The 23510-nt window shown below is 34.0% G+C and overlaps 4 protein-coding genes across 5 annotated transcripts in view; 2 read left to right on the plus strand and 2 right to left on the minus strand.

Moving 5' to 3' along the window:
• LOC132165334 (LMBR1-like membrane protein) overlaps window positions 1–3530 on the plus strand; it is a gene marked incomplete in the record, with an annotated part of 9366 nt that extends 5836 nt beyond the window's left edge. The window contains 4 exon segments of the mRNA XM_088511704.1: window positions 611–707; window positions 1827–2043; window positions 2158–2258; window positions 2602–3530. Of these exon segments, the coding sequence (XP_088367830.1) occupies window positions 611–707; window positions 1827–2043; window positions 2158–2258; window positions 2602–3114 (928 nt within the window).
• Window positions 3531–4337: 807 nt separating this feature from the next.
• On the minus strand, window positions 4338–5176 carry LOC132166459 (protein SALT UP-REGULATED GENE A). The gene has a single exon (XM_059577276.2). The coding sequence runs from the start codon at window positions 5043–5045 to the stop codon at window positions 4599–4601; it is 447 nt and encodes a 148-aa protein (XP_059433259.1). The 5' UTR covers window positions 5046–5176; the 3' UTR covers window positions 4338–4598.
• Window positions 5177–8706: 3530 nt separating this feature from the next.
• LOC132165335 (amino acid-ligase) lies at window positions 8707–11951 on the minus strand. Its single transcript, XM_059575856.2, has 4 exons — window positions 11567–11951; window positions 10166–10300; window positions 9695–9790; window positions 8707–9026 (listed from the first exon to the last, which is right to left on the minus strand). Exons 1-4 carry the CDS (start codon window positions 11856–11858, stop codon window positions 8890–8892), a joined length of 660 nt encoding a protein of 219 aa, XP_059431839.2. The 5' UTR covers window positions 11859–11951; the 3' UTR covers window positions 8707–8889.
• A 2517-nt stretch (window positions 11952–14468) lies between these two features.
• Window positions 14469–22671, plus strand: LOC132165938 (uncharacterized). Of its 2 annotated transcripts, none has more exons than XM_059576650.2 (11): window positions 14469–14721; window positions 15911–16006; window positions 16865–16941; window positions 17961–18037; window positions 18207–18267; window positions 18970–19037; window positions 19166–19247; window positions 20352–20429; window positions 20560–20643; window positions 21683–21802; window positions 22199–22671. In XM_059576650.2, the coding sequence occupies exons 2-11, from the start codon at window positions 15913–15915 to the stop codon at window positions 22379–22381; spliced, it is 924 nt and encodes a 307-aa protein (XP_059432633.1). In that variant the 5' UTR covers window positions 14469–14721; window positions 15911–15912; the 3' UTR covers window positions 22382–22671. The 2 variants fall into 2 exon arrangements, with proteins under 2 accessions (XP_059432633.1, XP_059432635.1); XM_059576652.2 differs by having other exon boundaries at window positions 20566–20643.
• The last annotated feature ends 839 nt before the right edge of the window (window positions 22672–23510 follow it).

The raw sequence follows: 23510 nt of genomic DNA on the forward strand, positions 1-23510 counted from the left end.
GGCTCACATCTAATTGCTTTCGGTTTATTTATTTATTCTATATCCTCCTTTTGTTATTGTCTTCTACTATTGATGTTAATTTATGACAACGCAACGCTCTTGCTAATTTGTTCTGTACTGGACTTTTGTGCTGGATATGTAAATTGAGTACTATGCCTTTTGCTTGTTCATTATTTGATCTCATGCTATTGTATTGTGCATTATGTGATAGATATGTGTGACATGCCTCTTACTTTTCTCCCCTACTTTGCTGGTGGTGGTTATATGTTGGTTGTTTTGTCATTGGGTCTTGACTCAAGTGGTCAAGTGCTGGGATAGCTTTAGGTTCAAATCTTATCAATAGAGAGAAACTAAGGACTGATTGCTTCCATTTTTCCCCAGGTCTTCGCCTTTGTTCCTCTGATGTATATGTGCATCTGCACATATTATTCTTTGTTCAAAGTTGGAATGTTTATGTTTTACTCATTAACACCAAGGCAAACAAGCCCGGTTAACTTGCTCATGATATGCTCGTAAGTTTTCCGTCATCTCTCTATTGTCACAAATTGAACCATGCTTAATTCACCTTTTGTTAAAATGTACTTATATGCCATTTCAATGTATCTTCCAGGATGGTTGCTCGGTATGCTCCTCCAATTTCGTACAACTTTCTCAATCTCATTCGTCTTAAATCTCATGATGTGCAAGAAGAAACTATATTTGAAAAGGTAATTCTCTCTTATCACTTCATTGTCAGTTTTTTAAAATGTATGTCTAGCCTAGCAGAAAGGGAAATATATATATATATATATATATATATATATATATATATATATATATATATATGCTGTCCCCCCTGACGTAAAGACATAAGTATTCCAGGTAGGTAAATATAGGATTTTCAAGAAACTTGTTTTTCCTTTTACACAAATGGTTTTACCTTTTCTGCTTCTTGATCTGATTGAGTTGTACTGTTGTGTGTGAGAAAGCATGTAAACTGCCCAGTTTTGTTTACAAACATGTCCTTTCTTTGTTGATGGGATCATACTTCTTAGTAAATTGACATATTGATCAATGTATATAAAAAGGCAAAATGAAAGTTCATCCTAGAAGTTTGATGTGAGGCATTCGTTTTGACCTTGACAATAATTTTGCCAAAAGAACCATTCTATTTCTAGTTTGCAGTAGCAGGGAATTCCCAGGGTTGCCAGTAGCCAATTTAGAAGCCTTGGAGTTTTTTGTACTAAATTATGGAAAAGTTGCGGGTACTCTTGCCAATTACCTTAGGGTCAAATGACAGTTGCACCCCAGTACGCGGTGGTGGATGAGGTCTCAGGTTTGATTCTGGTGGAGCGTGTGAGTTATTACCATTTAAAAAAAAAGGTTGTAGTCTTATAGATAGTTTTGGGTTTCTCTGGGCAATGTTCTGTACATGTCATCTAAAAGTTCTGCAAAGCAGTGTTTATTTAAGAATGGGTTCCCTTGTGTGTTCAAGTTTATAGTAAAAGTTCTTTTGGTTTCTCATGAATCTTCAGAGCACTTCCTGTTTGATGTAAGACAGTTTGTCATTGATTTCCTTCATCCAATTTAAACTTTGTCATTGAGTTCTTTCATCCAATTCAAATCATATTTTATGTAGCTCAAAGTCTTATTTTAGTTTATTGTTATGTTCGTTTCCTATTTTTGTTATTTGCTTGTAATCTTTGACTTTTAAGTCTTTAGGGTGCTGGACCATCAAACTACTAACCATTTGAGGTTCTGCATGAGTAATTCTTCCCCTCTTTCCCCTATCTAATAATTGACTAGTTTCTCTTGGTGTATTAATTATTATGGACTTTTGACGGCAGCGAATGGGGGGGAAAATCGATGAAATTGTCCCTTTCTTCGGAAATGAGTTTAACAGAATCTATCCCCTTATCATGGTTATATACACCCTCTTGGTTGCCAGCAATTTCTTTGACCGTGTGATAAGTTTTTTTGGGAGCTGGAAAAGGTTTAGATTTCAGACTGAGGCAGAAGATATGGATGGATTTGATCCATCAGGAGTAATTATCCTACAAAAAGGTAAACATGCTATGACCTATCAATATGTATGTGGACTATTTGAATGCCTATATGTAAAGCCATTTTGATATATTTATATGCATGTACCATAGTAACTTGACCTCTTTTTCTCAGAACGTTCTTGGCTTGAACAAGGGCGCAAAATTGGTGAACATGTTATTCCATTGGCGAGGAATTTCAACAATACTGATGTTGAGTCTGGCAGCAATGGCACGGTATGTAAAAACATCTTATAGGATGAAAGTTTTCTTTTTTCCTCATTATTTTAAAATATGTTTGCCTGTTTGTGGGTCACTTGGAATATCTCTACTGTACAAAATGATTGGATGTTATTTTGCTAAACTCGAGGTTCCTAATTTTCCCTTTTTTTAAAAAAAAATTAAAAATTAAAATAAAATGTGTGGTTTTATTTGGTTCTTCCATGCAATCATTTATGCTTGGAGAAATTCTTTTTAAAAAATTATGCCATAATTTATTGTATAATGATTTTCTTTTCTTCATCTAAAATGATTATTTGGGTCGTAGTACCTTTTCTTACTTGAAAGCAAAATGTTACAGGAGAGACCTGCTGTTGAAATGAAGATGACAACTGGTTTAGTCAATGATGGAATACGTGCAAGTCCTTCAAAATCTTTGAACGAAGAGGCTCGTAGATATAGCTCTAGCAAAGAAGTCATTAGCAACAAGTATACTGCTTTCAGAGAACAGAGCAGACAAAAAGCATTATCCGACATGGAGCCAGCAGGGAAGAATATCGCCTCGGCTAAGGTCTCCTTGCTTGATGCCGGCAACGCGCGCTCTGGTAACACTACAGGTGGGCCTTCTGCCGGTTTGGCATCAACTTGGGCAAACGTGAAGACAGGTTTTCAAAGTTTCAAGGCAAACGTTGGGGCCAAAAAATTTCTTCCCTTGCGCCAAATTCAGGAAACTAAACTTGTCTCTCGCGATTCCTCATCTGAGTCTCTTGATGAGATTTTTCAGAGATTGAAACGGCCATCCGCTGACAATAGGGGTTCTAGTGATGAGGATGAAGATGAGACTGAAATCAATAATTCAGGCGCCACTAGATAATGTCCACATCTGTTGAGGAAATGAATACATTACTGTTATAGAATGGGATTATATGTGCCTAGAAGTTGTACAGGTCCTGGGTACTGCTGATTCCGCTGTGCTTACAATTTTCTTTGCTGTTGGATCCTCCAATATTAACAGAAGCCTGGGAGGATGGACTGCTATACTGAAAACTAGAATACATGTCATCTGCATCTAATTGGAGGAATCGGAGATAGTAAGTACGATAATGTTTTAAGAAAGGAAAAATTTATACAGGTGGAAATTTTGTAATTTGAATTTTTTATGTAAAACAGCTTGTGCATTTGCCTCCCCTGCTGAGGGAATATTGGACTTGTAACATTTGAACTTCCTCAAGTTGAACATAATTTTGGTGATACATATATGGGAAGAAAAAATAATGCTACATTGGTCGATGAGGTACGCCTTTTTATTAATTTACGTGACACTTAGGCAGTGTTTGCCAATGGCCCTAGGCTGGTACTGTAGCATTTTTTTAGAAATATGTGTTTGATTGATTTTAGTGAAAATGTTTTGTGGGGAAAAGTGAAAAAATATATTTTATATAGAAAAATGCAAAAAAATTATTTTGTAGTGATTTTTTTTATTTGAATAATAATAATAAAAAAATGATTGATGTGGTATAAAAAATAGAGATGTTGGGATTAATTTTGAGGTGAATTTTTTTTTTTTTTTTTGGATTGAGGGGGGACATGGTACGGTACTAGCTCAGGCGCAAACAATGCCTAAATTTGCCACACCTAAAAAACCTAAATCGTTTGTGTTCACCAAATGCTGTGTTCACCAAATGCAATGAATCGCAAGAGCCAAGAGGTTATAACTTATAAATCCACTTAGAATTTTGATTTTGATTTCTTTTTTCCGACTTCAATTTAGCTCTCTCTCTCTCTCTCTCTCTCGTCTTGACCTCTCTCTTCTACAATATGAACACAGCTGGTAGCAACACAGACGCGGTGGCGGCGAGCACGTGCATGTGTGTGACTCAACGTGGTCAAAGGTTGGGGAGGTGTGGAAATTATGTAAAAGATGGACACGTGCGTGTGACTGAACGCAATAAAATGGGGCAGGTTGGGCTGTGGACCTAACTCTCACTGCTGATTGAGACAAAGGATACCCATCCAATCAGATCAGTTGCGTATACAACCACATAGTACAAGAAAAAAATCAAAAACAAATGTTGCACGACCAAACACGCCTTATCCAAGTCAAAATTTGAATTCCCATTATAATCTGCTGGTGTTTACGTGGAAGCTAAATTAAAATACTCAGCGTCAACATTCCACTAAGTAGAATAAACTTACGCCAGAAGGCATTTAGAAGAAAATGAAAAATAAGAACAAAAAAAAAAAAAAAACAGAGTAGTTTCTCTTGATTCAAACTGTAATCAAATTCAGCCTTCACAAGGGTTAACATGTTTTATATATACAAGATCAGCTTGTTTTTGTCGGCCGGAAAAAATCCCATTACTCGAACCTCATGCTTGCACTCCTTCCATGCATCAAAACATCTTTATTGTTTCTCTTTCCTGTAGACCAAAGCAGCTTTGACCAAAACCCTCCTTTCTTCTTCCCACAACCCGCAACCTCCTCCTTCCTCGTAATAAAAGCAATTGATCTGCTCTTCTTCAGCCCATTACCAACTTTTAGCGTAAAAGAAATCGAACCCATCATTTCCGAAGCCCGGCGATGGTGCCGGCGGTAAATCGGAGACACATAGGTGGAAGAGGAATTAACAGCAGAGTAAGGAGGAGAAGAAGAACAAGAGTAGCCACCGCCACCGCCGATTGTGTTCCTGTATGAAGAAGACTGGAGCTGCGACAATCTCTCCCTTAGGCAAGACGAACAAACCCCCGGCAGTTGCATCTCGTTTCCATGCTTCTTGCAACCGTGCTGTGACTCAGACCGACCCATATTCTTGATTCTTCGATCGAACTCTTCAATCTGATAGATTTTGACGATTCTTGGGAGATTAATTGCTTCCTTAGCTATTCACCTTTTTATTTGCCTTTCCCAATGGCTGCAATGCATGAATATAAATATCATGGGATGAGACAAGGCGACACACAAATACGTGTTTTCCACGAAGGTTCCTGTCCATCAGTCCATGTATATAAATAATTCTACCGTCACACGCTGTGTTATATAGCCTATCACAGCTTATTTAATTCTCAAGACTCACGTCATAAGCAAACAAGAAGACAAATGTAACTAGTCACAATTTTATATTTATTTATTTTTAAAATAACAAATTGGGTTGCATGGAGACATTTTCTTACCCTATTTTATTAAACTGATATATATATATATATATATATATATATATATGAGAATAAGATGCTTTATTAAAGATGCACTAAAAATTTAAAATGACTGTAAAATGCATATATATTTTAAACATATGTCAATTTAATGAATTAATTTAAAAAAAAATTCTTTAATTGCATAAGATAATACCATAAATGAGTCAAAGACCCAAAGGCTTTGAGCCCAGTGAACACCCCAAAGGCTACTCATTAGAAATGTTAAAAAGTTAAAAAGAGCTTTTATAATCACAAGCTAATAGGTGGCAGTTAAACTAAGAGTTTAGAGTATCTTTAGCAATGATAGTCATTTTAATTAGTTACTTAAAATAGGACTTTTTTATATTTTAGCTACTAATTTTTTACTACAATATCCAACATAAATATCTATTCAACTCTCTACTTTCTTTAAATAGAAAAATGATTCACGTTAATATTTGTTTTCATATATATATATATATATATATATATATATATATATTTCATCTCATCTTATAAATTAACAATTAGATTTATGTACTTATATGGACCCTACACAAATTCAATAATGAATCACATAAATCTAATAAATAATTTATTAAATTTGCAGGATGATATAAGAAAAAAAATATATATATAAAACATTGACGTGAATCATTTATCATTTAAATAATATTTTTATTGTTTTTTATCCTTACTTTAAGAGAAAGGGAGAGAGAAAAAAAAAAAAAAAAAACTTATAAAAGCCACATCAACTTTAAGTATGTTTCATCTAAAATTTAATGGTAATTTTAAAAGCCACATCAACTTTAGGAAAATAAAAAGATGATTCCTAATATTACTAAAAAAAAAAAAGAGCCAATAATAATTATATTTAACTATAAATAGTTATTAAGAGCACTTGTTAGAGATGCTCTAAGATAAATGAGGCCCCAAATAAGATTAAAAAAAAAATCATTATCTCTCAAAAATCTCTCTATTTTATTTTCTATGTACAAATATTTGACTTATTCAACCATTAGAGGCTCCCCATTGGCCAGAAATCATCGCCAATTCCGTGATTTATTGTTTTGCTGATGGCGCGTCAATTAGTCAAGAAGTTCGAAAGTAAGCATTTGCGCCTCACCCCTACACGTGACACTATATTTTCTTTCTAAATCTAAGAATGGGAGCCGAGCTGTGTGCGCAAAACGTCACAGCCCCGTGTGGCTCAACCCCCCCGTTTTGACTTGCTTTTCGAAAGTTGAATTGTCGGCTCAATGGACGGCCAGGATGAAAATACTAGTGCCGATTGCCGAAAATCCCGGACCCACTTTAATGGGGGCGGCGGTGTACGTGGGGAGGAACATTGATGGTCTCCACCCACGTAGGATAGGAAAAGTATTACTATGTAGGTAAAGGTCGACGTTCGTGCATTCTTGGAGAGCGACACTAGGGTACATTTAGGTATTATTTTAAAGTATTCACACGTGGGTTGTCGATCAAATGGACGACCAGGATCACCGGAAAACGATGAAAGAACTGTTCAGAGAAGTTAAAGCCATGTATGTTTGAATTTTGATGATCGTTGATTGTTCACCGACAACATTGTTAAACGTGGGAAAAATATTGTACTGGTAATAATAGTCTTTGGATTTCAGCATGTCAGGAAGATGGTTCGGTAATTAAAGAAATAAATCAAATATTAGGTGAAAAAATAGAGGAATGCTTCTATGCATTCTCCAGACCATCTCCAGACCATCTCTCCTCTTAAATTTTTTTTTTTGTTTTTGAAAAAATTAAGATGCACTTGGAAGAGATGGTGGGGAGATGGTATTGAGAATGAAAAGAAGAATATCTCGAAAAAATATATGGTATTTGACTTGATATGATTGGTAAACAGCAGAGATGTCAGATATGCTTTGTTTAATTGATGATTAATAAAGTTTAAACTTTCTCAAATAGAACAGTTTGTCTGACATTGAACAATAGATTGACCCAACATCTTTGCATATAAAATTTGCAATCACTTGAATGAGTCAATATTTATCAATTCAAATTTAATGTAAAGGTCCGCTTTTATCGTATCTAAAAGTAATATTTTAAATGTTGCACATTACTATTTGCTTCGGCAGAAATAATAAGTGTGCACAGCTTTCATGATAACTCGGAGTTTGATCCCTTATAGAGTGAGAAAAATAATTCGAAGTTTTTTTATTTTTAATTAAGCCTTGTTTAGGTATACTAACTTTTATTATAAGTCTAATAGTTGATTAATCTATTGAATTTGTAAGAGAATATGAAAAAAAATATTAGTAAATTATTGATACTAATAACTTCTCTTTATAAAATAACGTGGTAGTCCACGTGACGCTTAATTTTTTTCTTCCATGTTATGACTATTTGCCTAAATCTCTCCTATTCATTTTTTTTTTTTTTTTTTTTGAAGAATTTGTCCATATCTTCCATTTTCTACGTACCATTTTGAAAAGCAAAGAACCAACAAAATTCTTTGGTATCGCAATCATCGCCATTTCCCACTCCCAGATAATGTAGATGGACATTATGTGAATAAACCACCGACAAATGATCATTAAAGATATAAATGACGTCATTTCTTCTTCTTTCTTTCTTCCATAAGATGAACAGAATGATGTCATTTCGTTTACATTATTACTTTCACTGTGTGTTTCATATGTATACTCGTGTCGTTTTCAATCATATATACAATGAAGATCAAGATTTGCTTTGACACTCTTATCCTTTTGTTGAGCTGCTATATACGGTAGTTGATTTTGGACCAGAATTCCAGATGGAAGTGTGACACAAGATTTTAAAGAGCAAACCTGTAAAGTACGTGGCTTACTTAACAATGACGTGTCACCTGCCCAACTCTGCTTCAGCAGAGCAATTAAGTATTAATAGAATTGTTAAAAGGATAATTTATTAATAATAAATAGAAGGAAAATAACAAATAAATTGACCACTTCCCTTATTTATTATCCAATAGTGGAATGTTAAGTGTTTTTTTTGGGTGTTTTCTTAGTATTCTTTTGGTCTAAGTAGATATTATTTTCTAAAAATCAAGTGAAAAAAATAAAGAAAGATTTTTTATTTTTTAGAAAATTATATCCACACAAGATTTGAAAAACACCAAGAGAATACTTAGCATTTTCTTTCTAATAAGAGTAGGATTATGGGAGGGAAGGTTGTAAAGCACCGTGAAGAATCTTTATCTACAGACAAATTAGGATCTTTTTGATTTCCTTAAAAATGAAAGTCTGCTCTAAAATGCTGCAGATAAGCTTTGTGCAGATCACAAACATATATTTTTCCTACTATATTTATAGCAAAACAAATTAAATTACAAGATTTCACAAAGTTACAACCCTTCTATATATCCTCATCTAAGTTCATTTACAAGTTGACATTGTGTAATTATGACTCATCAAGTAAAAAGGGGAAAAAAAATGGAAGAAAAGAAACAAACAGAAGCCTCATCTGATCCTCTTGCAAGGAGAAGCTACAATTGCCTCATCTTCTCGCATCCGCTTCAAATTATTACTCATGTAACTGCATGTGAATTGGGAGCATGCCAGGGTGTTGTGGTGGTGATTTCCTTGTCCACTAATTCCTGCAATATGGCAAACGGGATCGTTTACAATTTGATTTGCATGGTAAACAAAATGGAAAACTATTATTTTGATCTGGGGAAGGGAGTAATTGCTAGCACATTTGAAAAGGCATCTCTCTCATTAAATGTTTGATCGGGTTAGATAATACAATAGACGACAAGGGTCCTCTCAATTTCATTTGAAATTTAAATCATATCCATTTCATGGTCAAGATTTAAAGTTGGTGTATCTAACGATATATATGATGTCATATTATTTAAATTTTTTTAAAGACGTGCCAACATTGATATCATGTACACCATTAGATCTATCAACTTTAAATCCTAACTATGAAATTGAGAAAATCATGTTCCTACAAAGACAGGCCATTTAGCTACACTGTAGCAGCTCAAGTTTGAGAAATTCCCGCAGAAGGAGAAAAAGACAAGGGTGGAACAAAAAGCTAGAATCAAATTATGCAAAAGCGAGACTCATGTTGGAAGCCACTGAGACAGAAATGAGAGATAATGCTTCCATCTCAGCACAAATATTTAAACCAAATCCAACAGAGACCACCTGGTTTCCATGTCCTGTGGAGAATAGGAGAACTACTGCACATGTTTGATGACTACAAGCAAGACTAACAAAGGTTACAAAGCCGCAAAGCTCACATGTCTAGTTAATGTACCTGAGTCGATTTCATTTATCTTTAACTTCTTGAGTAGGCTTACATCTTCCAGCAATTGCTTTCTCTTGAGGCTGCTGAGGCCATGAAGATCTTCTCCTATTGAAAAACCCAACCACAGGTTAGTCACAGTGAATGACCTGTTCACAAGGTGAAATTTTTTGCTGAAAGTATATTTTCTCAGCCCCAAATGATATGTAATATTTTCCATATCAAGTAGATTCCAAATTGACACATGGCTTGAAGACGCAACTAATTTTACCCCTAATTACAACAACGGGTTAAAGCAGCTGCCAAATTCTTATTTTTGTTTTCTTTATGTATATCATTCTTTGTTGCATATGACAGATATTTTTTCAATAACAAATTTTGTTAGGAAGCCTATTTTAGACATTAAAAAGAAGACCATGATAAGATAGCAGCTTAAGGAATTCTAATTTTCCAGAAATTATCACCACAAAGTCCAAACTTTACCTGAGTTTCCTTCCTTCAACTTTTTATTCTTCACCAAGTTGACATCTTCAGGTTGTCGCCTTCTACTACCACGATCAACTTCATCTTCCGCTACACAGCAACTTCCATCAACAGCATCTCGAGGGTCACGTGCCCCTGGAAAATCACAGCCGAATCTTACTTAAGGAAATAAGTGATCAAACACCGTGTACAACTATCCAATTTTTGGATAAATCCTGAAGCCATTTGTAGCTCAATCATTCTTGCAGATAGGTTAACAACAATAGATTACAAAATTAATATAACAAACAACTCAATCCCTCTTGAAATGTCACCATGATCAAAGTCCAATTTGAATGCAATGTATAAGACTCATAGAAGAAAATAGCACATTACAGGAGCAACAACATTTTAATTTTCTTGTCATATTCTGAGCACTTGGAAACCAAAGGAACATACTCTTCTTGATCCCAATTGAATATAAAATAAAAAAGATGATAGAACTAGTAGAGTTGATACTGATGCACCAATATGATTCTGAATTGTAATGTCGGAATGCCAATGACAGATTAGAAATTCATCTGAGTGACATGAGATAAGTAAGGTATGCAGAGACAGCTAATATACTACTGAAAGTGAAAATTATAGGAAAAATAATCCGGTTATCCTTCTCTCTTTCCCTTTTTTCCTTTTCTTTTTTAATTTGGGGATTGGGATATTGGGAGGGGTGTCAATAGATAGTGCAGCAGGGCATATTTTGATTTTAAAATTCTATTCATTTTAAAATTCGATGTACATCTTTTCAACCAAATTAATATAAATGCTAGGATACCACTTCTAGCCCAAAAGCTTAAGCTAATGGGCTTGGGTCCACTTAGGTATAACCATTCACTCCTTTTATATTTTACCGATGTGGGACACAAACCTTATACACAATACAAACAATTTCAATTAACTACAATGGCAGCGAGGTAAAACATCAGCTAAACCCCCTCCTCTTTTCCTACAGTTTCTTGGAAGCCAAGCAGAGCATGGCACCACCTTAGTTCATCCGAAGAAACGAATAAACAAACAATTTCAATTAACTACAAGTCAGAATTAAAGTATCAACTAACCCCAACCCAAATTATAATAGCAATATTGAAGTGAAAGAAAAAAAAATCAACTTTTCAAATTAAAACAAGTACCAGAGGTTTCTTTTCCTTTTCCACATTTTCCTTTTCCACCTATTACTTTATTTCTAACAAAAATTAGAAAAGAAAAGAAAAAAAAGAACCAACCTTTCAATATCAACCATGCCAGTCTAGCGCAAAAAGAAAGAAAAAGCTCATAAATTCTAAATTTATTTCATCTTCCCACGTTTTCTCATAAACCAAGCGAAGCATGAGACAAAGAACCCAAGAATGAAATAAGACAACTTACGCTTAGTACCAACTTTGATGAGCTTCCCATCAACGACAAGCGCGTCTTGGTCGTCTTTTCCGGTGGATAAGCCTCTGGCAGAGAAGAAAGAGAGAAGGGCGTTCCAGGTGACTGAGGAGGCGATGAGATCAACCCCTCTGCTTATAAAGTGACCGTTGAGCTTCAAAGTTGCTGGGTCTAGCCCAAAAGTCAGGGCTATGGAACCAAGGTCCAGCCTCTGGTTGTCCCGCGCCACGAACGGGACCGTTTTTGATACTGAAGGGCAGAAGAGCTTTACGATTCTTGACTTCATCACTACCGCTCTCTCTCTCTCTCTCTGTATATGTGAGTTGCGAAGTTGTTTCTAGTGGGTGTGGGACTCTGCTTTCCATCGGTTTCTCGAAGTGTCTCAAGCAAATTATAATTGCTATTGTTTATATTAGTGAAACGGTAGAGGAGTCTGCAATCCTTCTGCCCGTTAAAAAGTGAATATTTGAAACACAGGTAACATATCTCTAATAATTTTGTAAAATTTATAAATTTATCTTTAATTTAAAAATTAAGAATTAAAACAGCACCAACGAAAAAAAAAAAAAACAAGGGGGCAGACCCACTATTAGGCTGTGGGTCTTAATTAAAAAAAAAATTATTTTTCTTAAAAAAGTAAAACAACATAATATAAAAAAATTACAAGCAAGGGACATATCTTTATTATTATTATAAGAGTGATATTAGAAATCACATTTTTATTTTATAATTATTGCATGAGGTTGATGTGGTAAGTCTCAACCAATCATATAAACACCTCTTGTTAAAAGAAAAAAGTTTAGAATGCCGTAGTGCTAGTATGTCTATATAATAAAATTATCGTTTTGTTTTTTACCTTTTGTCTGACATCATTTTTAAAATTAAAATTTTCCTCTCTCAAATAAAAAATTATAAAAATAGAAGAAAAAAAAAATTTGGCTCAAACAAGGATCCTTTCAATTTCAAATAAAATTGATGATATCAATTTTATAGTTGTGATTTAAAGTTTATACATTCAATGGTGTGCATGATTTGACATTATTATTATTATTATTTCTTTTAAATGCCAACATTGACTTTATATACACAATTAGATACATCAATTTTAAATCATATGCATAAAATAAATACTATCTATTTCGTTTGAAATAGAGAGAATCCTATCTTGTCTTATTAAAGGGAGTAGTCGAATTGGTGATATCATAAATAAGCAAAGAGTTTAGGGTTGGACACCTAAAAGTGTACTCGATCATTAGACAATCACGGGCCTATTGGGTGGCAATTAAACAAGGAGTCCATTATAAAATGAAGGAGATCATTCCAAAGTAATTTTTTTTCAAAATCTCTCTATATTCTACGTTTTCGCAATGAATATTTTATATATTGACTTAACCATTGGAGGCTCTTCGTCGGCTTCGGGCCAGTATCATTCTAGTGGCAATTTTCTTATCTTGCATGTGGCCCGTTGAGTAGTCCAACCATGCAAAATCTGCTTTTGCATAACCTAATTACCTTTGAACTCATTTGAACTAAATTCATCTATATATGTCTCCAAATATTTAGTTCTACTATTCATGATTCATGAATGGGGTGCAATTTGCTTAAAATATGCTAAAAATAATGATACTAATACACTAATATTAGAATTTCTTCTCACACACTTTACTCAATTCATCTTAAAATTTGATTTACAAAAATATATTTTTTTTAAGACTCATGTCCAAAATTTCATATGACTTAATTAACAATTTTCGATTGCATATAATAAGAACATGATAGTCACATAAAAAAGTAACATTCATCTCACGTGTGCAAATTGTTTTTTTATTAGAAGCCCATTAGATATATGGACTACACAAAATTGAAGATAAATTTTTATTTATTTATTTATTTATTTTCAAGTCCTTCTAATGTTAATAGTATTCGATCCCAAATTCTTGTGTGATAACAAAATATTTTAATAATTATACCAGCTAGTGGACACCCACACCCACATCATATATAATAATAACTTCTGTCAGATTTTGTTACTCATTTTCTTAGAAGGATTTCACTTGTAATGTATTTTATATGAAAGATTATTTTATTTTAAATTTTCAATATTAAAAGAAATGAAAAAAAAAGATTGTCACATGTTCAATCTTGTTTGAGGATATCCAAATATTATTCAAAGTAATATTTTTTTACAAGAATAAAAGCGGTCTTAAAACATATTCCTTCAAGGAGAATTATAGTCTTTTTAGAGTCATCCTAAATATGATGTGACATTTACAATCACCAACATATCAAAATTCAATAATGATCATCTCAAATTCAATGGTGATTTTAAATGCTATATCAGATTTGAAATGATTGTGGAAGGACTCTAGTCCTCCTTATATCATTACTCGCAATTTAGAGTTTATAATTAATATTAAGTTTAGGGCCATTGGCTTGGGATAATTTTTGAGTTGTTGTTGTTTATTTTTTTCAAAATATTTAGAGGGAATTATCTCCTTTTGTATTAAGTTTAAATCAGCTCCTGATTCTAATAAAAATATTGTAGTAAGATGATATTATTTATTGATTATAATTGCTACTTTAGTATCCCAATTTTGAAAATTTATCCTATTAATAAAATCCTATTCTATTAATTTTTTAAATTCATCCCCATCTTCTTTGATTTCTACCTTAGTATTTGAAGATTTCCTTTTTCTGTTGTCTTAAGATTTCTTGGATTAATTATTAATTCAATTGTTGTGTATTGAATGACTTTAATTCTTTGATTAGTATTTTATTGAATTTATTTTGGAATATTTTTTTTTATTTTTTAAATTAGTAATATTTTCGAATTCTTTTCTTCCCATAGAGGTAGGTTTGTGGAAACCTATAAATACAAGAATCAGATGTTGCAAAAAGGATCAGCAAAGAACCAAGTATTCAGGCTTTTCCCTTCTCTTTGCTCCAGATACAATAAAGAATCTTCTTCTTCTTCAATGGGTTTCCATTTCCGTGATTGCGTAGATTGCAGGGCTTCCCTGAAGCTCCTGGAACAACTTCCAACCCCAGTTATACCTCGCCTCCCGTTCCCATTTCACCAAATCATTCTGAGACTGCCTGCTAAAATTTTCATCTTCCATTTCATTCTCAAACCTCAACGATCGAAAGCGGTATTCATTTTTCATTTTCTATTTACACACGCATATAATTCGGAGTAATTGTGGGTATTATCTAGTCCGTCAGATTGGCTGCATGAGAAAATTAAAAGACGAATGTTGTAGCTCTAAGATTTTTGCTCTGTATTGTTTTTTGGTTCCATATATATATATATAAACACTGAAAGCCTTGGTTGAGTCAAATTATGGAACATGTTAGATAAAGGAAATTAGGGATGGTTTGGTGGAGATTTTTGCTTTATTAGGTACAAAATAATATAGGACTTTGAATGTCTTTGCGTTTGTTTTCTTCTTGAATCGTATTGGCAACAATGGAGAGCTGAAGGGAAGTGATGATACTTTTCAGTTGAGGATTAGAAGGTCTTTTTGGGCATGGAGGTGCTTGCTTGCTCTGTGTGAGGAGTTTGTTGCTTTTTAGGTCATGCCATAGGATTATCTGTAGGAGGGAGATCATACTTAGCTTTATTAATTAATCATTTAAGGTGTTTTGATTGATAAGTTTGCCGAACATGGTAGGTAGGCTTCTCACCCCTTACACTCGTAGATAGAAATTATTAGTCTTTTGAATAATAACTTTAGGTGGAAATTCAAATTATCTCCTGTTTCTTGCATGTGAAGTGAATATGGTTGCTTTTGTATGAAGTCACTTGAGCCCTTGAGTCATGGTCTTGTTTTTATGGATGGTTTCTAAAAATAATGGGTGGCCTTTCCAATTTTGTAGATCTATGTGCAACATGTACAACTAATTAATTTATTATGTCATAAAAGATGTGAAGGTGGGGAATTGACTTGTTATGCCCTTTGATTCTGTGAAGTTAGTTATTGTTCCACAGCTATTGTGCAGGTGCTTTCTCGTTAATTACAAGGGGGGGGGGGGGGGGGGGTGGTGGTTTGTTGTGGTTCAATCCTATGAAAATTGGGGTGGGTGTGGGGGTTGCTTCTGGATTTGGAGCAGGCTACCAAATTTTGAATTTGGAGCACACAACCTTTCATAATGTCTTTGGATAGAACTGAATAATATGTTTTAGATTGTCTTGGTCATAGATCATTCAAGTTTTTTGTTACTTCGTCGAATTGAAAGATTGGTTGGTATATGATTTTACTTCAACATTGGATGTCTCATGAATTTATTTATTTATTTATTTTTTAATTTTTTAATTTTTTTTTTTTTAAAAAATTATAGAAATGGCTGTGCCCGAAGTAAACAAGAAACTCCTTGAACAACTTGAAGACATGGGATTTCCAAGGGCACGGGCAACACGAGCACTTCATTATTCTGGTGCGTAATTTTTTATGAGACGTGTGTGTGCACTTCATTATTATGGTGCGTAATATTTTTTTTGTGCACTTCATTATTCTTGTGCATAATTTTTTTTTTTTTGTTTGTGTGTGTGTTGATGGGAGGTTTCCAAACCTTGTATTGATGTAACTTGAGATTTATGGCACATCACACTGATCAATTAAGACAAAATAATAGGATTTCTAAGATGTTGTGGTTTGAGGGGCCACAATCCGAATTCTAGCTGGGGGTGAAACTTTGATAAATATCGCAGCATGTCATTTAGCATGCTCCATGAGGGAATAGCAACAGTAAATTGTTTCCTGGTTCCCATTGATGGGTGTGTATGTATCTCTGATGTTGATGGGAGATTTCCAAACGTTGCACCGATGTGATTCAAAGAGAAACATGCCATGTCAGGCTGATAAATTAAGGAAAACTAATGGGTTCCCATGATGTGGTAAAGGGGCCACAATGCAAATTTTAGCTACGGGTGAGACCATGATATATGCTGCAGCACATGGTGTAGCATGCACCATGAGGGCATAGCAACAGTGAATTGTTTCCTGTTCCCATTGGTGTGCACTCCTAGCTAGTGATGTTGCTAGTGAAGTCACCTAGCACGTCGAAGGTCACATTATTGATAAATGAAGAGAAAACTTTGTGCCAAAGGTGGAAGATCATGATCTGATCATGATGCGTGCTCCTCTGAGACATGAGCCCGAAAGCAATTTTAGCTTTCAAGGTGCTCAAGCCCTCTAGTTTGGCATGATAGCTTTACTTGTCTTTTAGACTTTGATTATTTGCAGTTCCTGTGCTACTTTCCTAAATTTGAATGTGAATGTTTCGGTGAAACAGGCAATTCTAGCTTAGAGGAAGCTATAAATTGGTTCGTTGATCATGAAAATGACTCAAACATTGATGAGATGCCATTGGTATGATTTCTCATCTTGCCTGTCTATCATTCTGTTGCTATTTTTATTCAATAACATTCCTATTTTGAATTTTCAATCTTTATCAACTAATGTGGTTTTTAGTATGCATACTTTTCCTTTTCCTCTCCCCACCCCTTTCCCCTATCCCTCCCCCTGGTCCCTACTCCCTAGCAGAAGAAAAGAACAGAATGCTCATTCATATGAACCATATCCTCAATCATGGCTAATATAAATTTAGCAACTACATCTCGAGTGTAAAGTTGGTATGTGTTTCACAGATCTGAAATCTTTGATAATCACATTGTCACAACCTAAGGAAGCAGTAGTCACATCAGCGCTATTACTCCAATACTAAAAAGATCAGCCAAAGTTACAATTGGAGCTATTTGTAATCACTTATAAAGCTCAATCAAATAGCATTCTGCATATAGTACGCAAATTCAGCCTCTTCCTTTTGAATGGAATTAACAATGCATGAACCCAATTAATGACTTTCAGATTGTCTGCCACAGTGCCACATATAGAAGGTTGCTATAAGATTCTGAATTCATCATATTCTTGGTTGTTATTGAAGTAAAGAGTAGAAAAAATTTTAAATAGAGCAAGTATTGGCAAATAATTTTCAGATTTTGTTTTTGGAATATTTTCAAACCTTATCTTAATATATAGTTAGAGCATGATCACATGATTGAAATTTTTTCTCATATAGATGCTTTTTTCCTGAGCATGTTTGATTGGGTTGTAAGACCTGAAGTTTAGAAGGAATCTATTGTAGTTTGGCTAACTATCTTTTATAATATGATCTTGTTTTTGTTAGTTTATTGTGTATTTATATGGGAGCTTTGTCTTTGCCTCTTGTAAGCCTCATTGCTTGATTTCATTCTTTGAAAAGGAGGAGGAGAGAAATGGCTGTTTTAGGGTGCATATATTGAACATTTTGCACATGACGTTAAAAATTTTTTGGCCTTGAACATACTGTCACAGGATTTACTTTGCTTGAACTGTCCAACTTCTCCCAGGTAGCAGTGGACATTGACGTTGACTGTCAATCATTCCATATCACAGAACAAATGAGAATAAAGGCACAGGAACTAAGGTTTTCTTTTATGTTTCATTGTAACAATTATTATTTTCTATATTTAAATTTCTTCTTAGTGTCTAGAAATTCCCATTAGATTCTTTCTCATTTTTTGACCTTTTTATATATTATACTATTTATGGCTGTCTGGTTTCTTTCGATGACTACTGATGTTGCTGAGTTTCAGGGATCGAGTGCGCAAGAAGAAAGAAGAAGAAGAAAAGAAAATGGAAAGACAAAGGGAGCGGGTATTATGCAGTTATTTTGATGGTTTCCCCTTTCCTTATATGATACTCCTATATCTTACATTTTATTTTTGTTTCATAACTCTTTTCACTTTTTTCTTTTAAAATTTCTTTTGTGTTTTCTTTTTTTTTTTTTGGGGGGGGGGGGGGGGGTGTGGGGGTGGTGTTCCAAAGACAATTTAAATGATGCTCTTGAACATGGTGTTGATATCTGTAAGAGAACTTTTGAAGTGAAATTGACAACTTATGAATAATAAACTGATAAAAAGAATTAATATGATAATATCATTATATAACTTTATACCCTGTTACTTTAGTTGAATTGTACCACCACACTTAAAATGCATTGCAGACTATTGGTTCATAAGAGATGACATTAGAAAATATTTTAACTTTCTATTGTTCAAATGAAGGTTAATGCAAGTCTTTCTACATTTATCCTTGCAATTTTCTCATAAGTTTACTCTTCTCCATCATTTAATCACAACATGGTCAAGATGATTCTTGAGTTTTCCCACCTAAAAGACATGACTAGTTGATAAATTTACTGCAGGTTTATTGTCTCTTAGATAATCTTGTTGCTGTTGCATTGTTTGGTTTTTGTCAAATCGAGCTCTTCTGGTTCTATTTTGGGACTTCTGTTAAGTCCTTGTTTCACATAGTATATATTTCTTTGTTGTAACCTAGATAGTGTTATTGTTCCAGGAGAGGATTCGAGCCAATAAGGAACTGACTGAGGCAAAGAGAACTACAGAAGCAAATGAAAGAGAACGGTCTGTGTCTTGACCCACTAATTACTCTTTCTGTATAGCAGTTCTAAGTCCGTTTATCTCTTTTTCTCTTTCAACAGTTGAAATTGTGTTTCATTCTAAAAATAAATACCTACACTGTTTTTTTTCAGTTATTTAGTCTCGTGGAAAGCAGAGAAGGAGGAGGAGAAAAGAGCAAGGGAGAGAATTCTGCAAAAACTAGAGCAGGATAAGGTGTTTGAAATTTTTTGCCATATTTCTTTATTCTTACCACAATTATGTAAAGATCAGTATTTTGGACTTGTATATTATGTTTGAGAGATCTCAATATCATTGCGTCATGAAAAAGTTTTTTTTACGTTGGGCCTGTCCATTTCTATGTAGAGATCTAAGCTCTGTTTATGATGTTTAATAAATTTCAATATCAATGCAGAACATTTAGGGTCAGAAAAAAAAGAAAGAAATAATGGGAATCTAGATGTACCTTATGGAAGTTGTGCTAGTTGGATTGGTAGATGTACATTATGGAAATTGTGCTACTTGGGAAATATAGGATTAAGGTTTTCAAAATGGATGGGCAAACAAGTGAACCCTGGGCAAGCAAGTTGCAAAAGAGAAGCAAGGCTAGAAAAGTGATTTTTGGAATAAATGATGATTTATCAATGTATTAGAGCAAGTATCTTGAATTCAAACCTTGAGTGTGCTATATATCTCCCATTTAATTTAAAAGAGTTCTACATATTGAATCTCACTTACCAAGAGGGAGTCTGAGCTTACACGTGAGAGGAGTTCTAGAAAATATAAATGATAAATCTTCCATTATCCAAAAGAACAGGATTTTAGGATTTGTGATAATCTATCATGTATAATTTAATAGTGATAATGGCAATAAGGAAGTAGAGGAAAATAAGATGGCCAACGAGAAAAAGGAAAGCACACCCATTTATGTGTGGTATGGCTTAAAACCTACATCCATGCAGAGAAAAGGAAAAAAGGTTCACAAAGATAGAAGATGAGTACAGAGATGGCTACTCAAAATCTCACACTTTGACCTTCCCCAACGATCTCTCTCTCTCTCTGACCTGAAGACCCCCTCATACAGGTGCAGGAACAAGACAAAAGTTCAATAGTTTCATGTATCAAACATACGCCCAAAGAATTTGGTTTGAAATTGCTGCCAAATTTGAGATCGTTTCGTGTCATAATCATTGTTATAACCTTTTCAGCTGGTTTAGTATGGTCTTTACTATGGATTCAATTTAATATTCCTGATTCAAAGTTTGATACTGCTCTAGGAACTTCTGCATGACTTGGAAAATTGTATGGATTTCTTCACAGGTAGAAAGAAGATTTGGAGTTAGATTGCCACCAGAAAGGCTTGCAGCTTTAAAATCGTCTCCTCTGCAGGGAAAAGAGGTATGGATATTTTCAAAGTAATATCTGTAGATCTGAGCACTGTTCTTTGTCAATGCAGGAAAGTACTTTTTTTTTTTTTATATTTTATTTTTATGGAACTAAAAGAAAATGTCATTTTACTATTGTTAAGTTGCAGAACTCAGTTCCTGTGAAATCTGTTACAAAGGCTGAGCAAATGAGAGAATGTTTAAGGTCTCTTAAATGTAATCACCAGGTAAATGACTTCGCTCTGTTTTTTCCAACATGTTCACAAACCAGATCTGGGTCCTTGTACTTGACTTGCACTAAGGAGAGGAATTTCACAACGAAATGTTGGCATAAATGAAAGAACATCATATATCCAGTCCGTTTATATGTTTATTTATCTAGCTCTGCAAAACGTGACTATAAGTAATGTTCACATCAATTTTCTTGTTGTCTCTAATCGCTTCGTGTCTTTGAACAAGTTCAGAAAGGACCTTAGGAGCCCTAGTGGAGTTTTAAGTATATCAGTTATCTATTTCATTGGAGATTACTCCAAATTCATCACATTAAGTGCAAGGTAGTTTCCTAAACTAGTTTTTGTCTACTTTATGCAGTAGGTTAAATAATGCTTCTTACGCAGTAGGTTATATATGAAATTGTTCAAAAATAAAGTGGAACCTTGAAGTTTCCCAAGGAAAATATCTGTTATAGGGGACTTCTTGCCAATGAAACTAGGCTTGCTCAAATTTGAGCAGAGGGATTTTGGTGTATCGTAAATCCATTGGGTTAAAGATGTCTATAAGTAATGGATTTCCTATGTACCAGAGTGTCAGATAAGTGGAACGTACTAGCTCTTATTCTTCATCAGATAGATTCTTTTCCTCCATCTTGTAAAAGAAAGCATATGCCAGAAAGATCATTTTGTTAAATGCAAAAACTTTGTAAAAGAAATAATATGCTAGAAAGCCTTTGGTTTCTTAGCTCTGTATTATAAGTTGTAGTTAAACTAAGGTGAAGGTAACTGCACCATTTACAACCTAATTAATATAGAGGTCATTTCTTGGAAGCTTATGATGGATTTCATTGCATTAGATTCATATTAGAAGTTGTCTGTGGATTGTGAACCTTAGGTTTCGCCATTGCCAGTAAGGTCCCATATTATACTCCTTTTTCACTAGCTAAGAGTGTAACTTGCTATATCATTAACTTTTGTATTTACATGTTACTTTCTGTGTAGCCTGACCCCTCTTCCCCACCTTCTCTCTTCTCTTTCCTTTTCCCTGGTCTAGGATGATGGCACCACAGTTAGGAGGGCCTTCCAAACTCTTCTGATCTATGTTGGAAATGTTGCCAAAAATCCTGATGAGGAAAAATTCAGGAAGATCCGACTTAGTAACCCATTATTTCAGGTAATCAATTTCATTGTGGATTATTTTTGGTGCAGTTTGACCATTTTAAGTAATCAAATGTGATAGATTGGTTCACTAGTAGTCCAGTTTTATGAAAAATGTGGCCTCATTCTGACAACCAAAAGCTCTCCCTCTTGATTGTGGATTAACATATTTGCTTTTCTTTTGAGCACTGCTGTCAAGCAATGCACTGATTTGACAGGAATTAGGAATTCACAGTAAAATAGCCGTCTTTGTAGCCTTCCATTGACTGTAATGGCCTTAACAAGTTTATTACGCCTCTCATGCTGGTGTAGCTGCCTGTCATGATTTCCTGCTACATTTTTTTGTTCCTTTTCTTGATCTAGGGATTACTTTTGTCATAAAATTTCCGCGTTTTATTTATTTATTTAACAGGACAGAGTCGGAAATTTGAGTGGAGGTCTGGAATTTCTTGAGCTCTGTGGGTTTGAGAAAACGACAGAAGGCGAGTTCTTGTACCTTCCTCATGATAAGGTTGACATGGCAGTACTAAACACAGCTGGGTATGAATTGAAGTCTGCAATGACCAACCCTTTCTTTGGAGTTCTAGGTCGTTAAGAGAAGATTGTACTGAGATATCTGTTCAATGATAGAAAATTTGGGTACAAATGGAACAATGATTACCTACTTGGGAATTCCATGTATATGTCTTGTGCTAGGTTTCCTCGCCATGGTATAAGAAAGATGAACTGTTCAAAACAAAGAGCAGAGAACGAATGAGATCATTTTAAGTAATACAAAGCATCTCAAAATTTGTTCGAAGTTTGGATTTGCAAGTGCAGACCTCTAGCTATAGATTGTTAGTTTTGCCTTGCAAACCGATTTATGTGCTGCAACCAAAAATTGTGTAGGAATTCTCAGAAAATAGAGGACCAAGATTGCTAACTTTTTTGAGATTTAAAATTGTGATTTGCCTAATTCTGGTTGTGAATGTAGCAAATTCAACGACATATGTTTTCTATTCAAACTTTTTTTTTTTTTTCGTATATATATATATATAGAAAGTACAAACTGCAAAAAGGGGTGCTAAAAAACTTCAAAAATACTTCTTAGACTTTTTTACTCTAACGTGTTTGGAATTGTATTAGAGAATTGCGTTAGGGAAGTTAAAAAATTTCAAATGTACTCTTTTGACATTTTTACTCTAAAAATAGACGAAAAACATTTTTGGGGAAAAAAACTTAAAAATAGAACTTTTTACATGCTTTTAGAAAAAGCTTAGAAATGAAGTTTTTTTTTTTTTTTTTTTAAAAAAATATTTTTTGGCTTTAAAAGTTTTATTTCTCGAACACAATTTCAGTCTTATATTTTACTTGGAAGATTTAACCTAGGAAATATTTAGGCTATATTTTAAGCATAATCATCCATTTGATCCTCGTGGATAAGTTGTAATTGTGCACTATATATATATATAATTGTCAACATAGATAGAATAAATTACAAAGGAAATGTGTTAAATAAAACTAAAATGCCTATTTATAGAAGCAAAAGTTTGCACACAATATGTCTCTTAAATGAGGATATGGTTACTTAATCACACTTAAAGAAAATTATATTATGCAACAATTAATACAAGTCTTAGAGTTTGATTAATTGTTAAATAAGTTCCGAAAGATGAGTTAATTACATTAAGAATCTCAGTTTTTGAGAGAGGATTATCTAATTTATCTTAACCTAGGCAATTTTA

This window comes from Corylus avellana, chromosome 11 (assembly GCF_965113065.1).
Source record: "Corylus avellana chromosome 11, dhCorAvel1.hap1.2, whole genome shotgun sequence".
In the NCBI taxonomy this organism is placed as follows: Eukaryota; Viridiplantae; Streptophyta; class Magnoliopsida; order Fagales; family Betulaceae; genus Corylus; species Corylus avellana.

What these genes read in the sequence shown, in the direction of transcription:
- LOC132166459 (XM_059577276.2), bottom strand. Translation starts at nt 5,045, where the DNA reads ATGGGTCGGTCTGAGTCACAGCACGGTTGCAAGAAGCATGGAAACGAG.
- LOC132165335 (XM_059575856.2), bottom strand. Translation starts at nt 11,858, where the DNA reads ATGAAGTCAAGAATCGTAAAGCTCTTCTGCCCTTCAGTATCAAAAACG. An exon ending in GTTGAAGGAAGGAAACTCAG is followed by an intron (nt 9,791 to 10,165) that starts GTAAAGTTTGGA and finishes GTTTTTCAATAG; the next exon opens with GAGAAGATCTTCATGGCCTC. An exon ending in GATAAATGAAATCGACTCAG is followed by an intron (nt 9,027 to 9,694) that starts GTACATTAACTA and finishes GCCATATTGCAG; the next exon opens with GAATTAGTGGACAAGGAAAT.
- LOC132165938 (XM_059576650.2), top strand. Translation starts at nt 15,913, where the DNA reads ATGGCTGTGCCCGAAGTAAACAAGAAACTCCTTGAACAACTTGAAGAC. An exon ending in ACATTGATGAGATGCCATTG is followed by an intron (nt 16,942 to 17,960) that starts GTATGATTTCTC and finishes AACTTCTCCCAG; the next exon opens with GTAGCAGTGGACATTGACGT. An exon ending in GAAGCAAATGAAAGAGAACG is followed by an intron (nt 19,038 to 19,165) that starts GTCTGTGTCTTG and finishes GTTTTTTTTCAG; the next exon opens with TTATTTAGTCTCGTGGAAAG.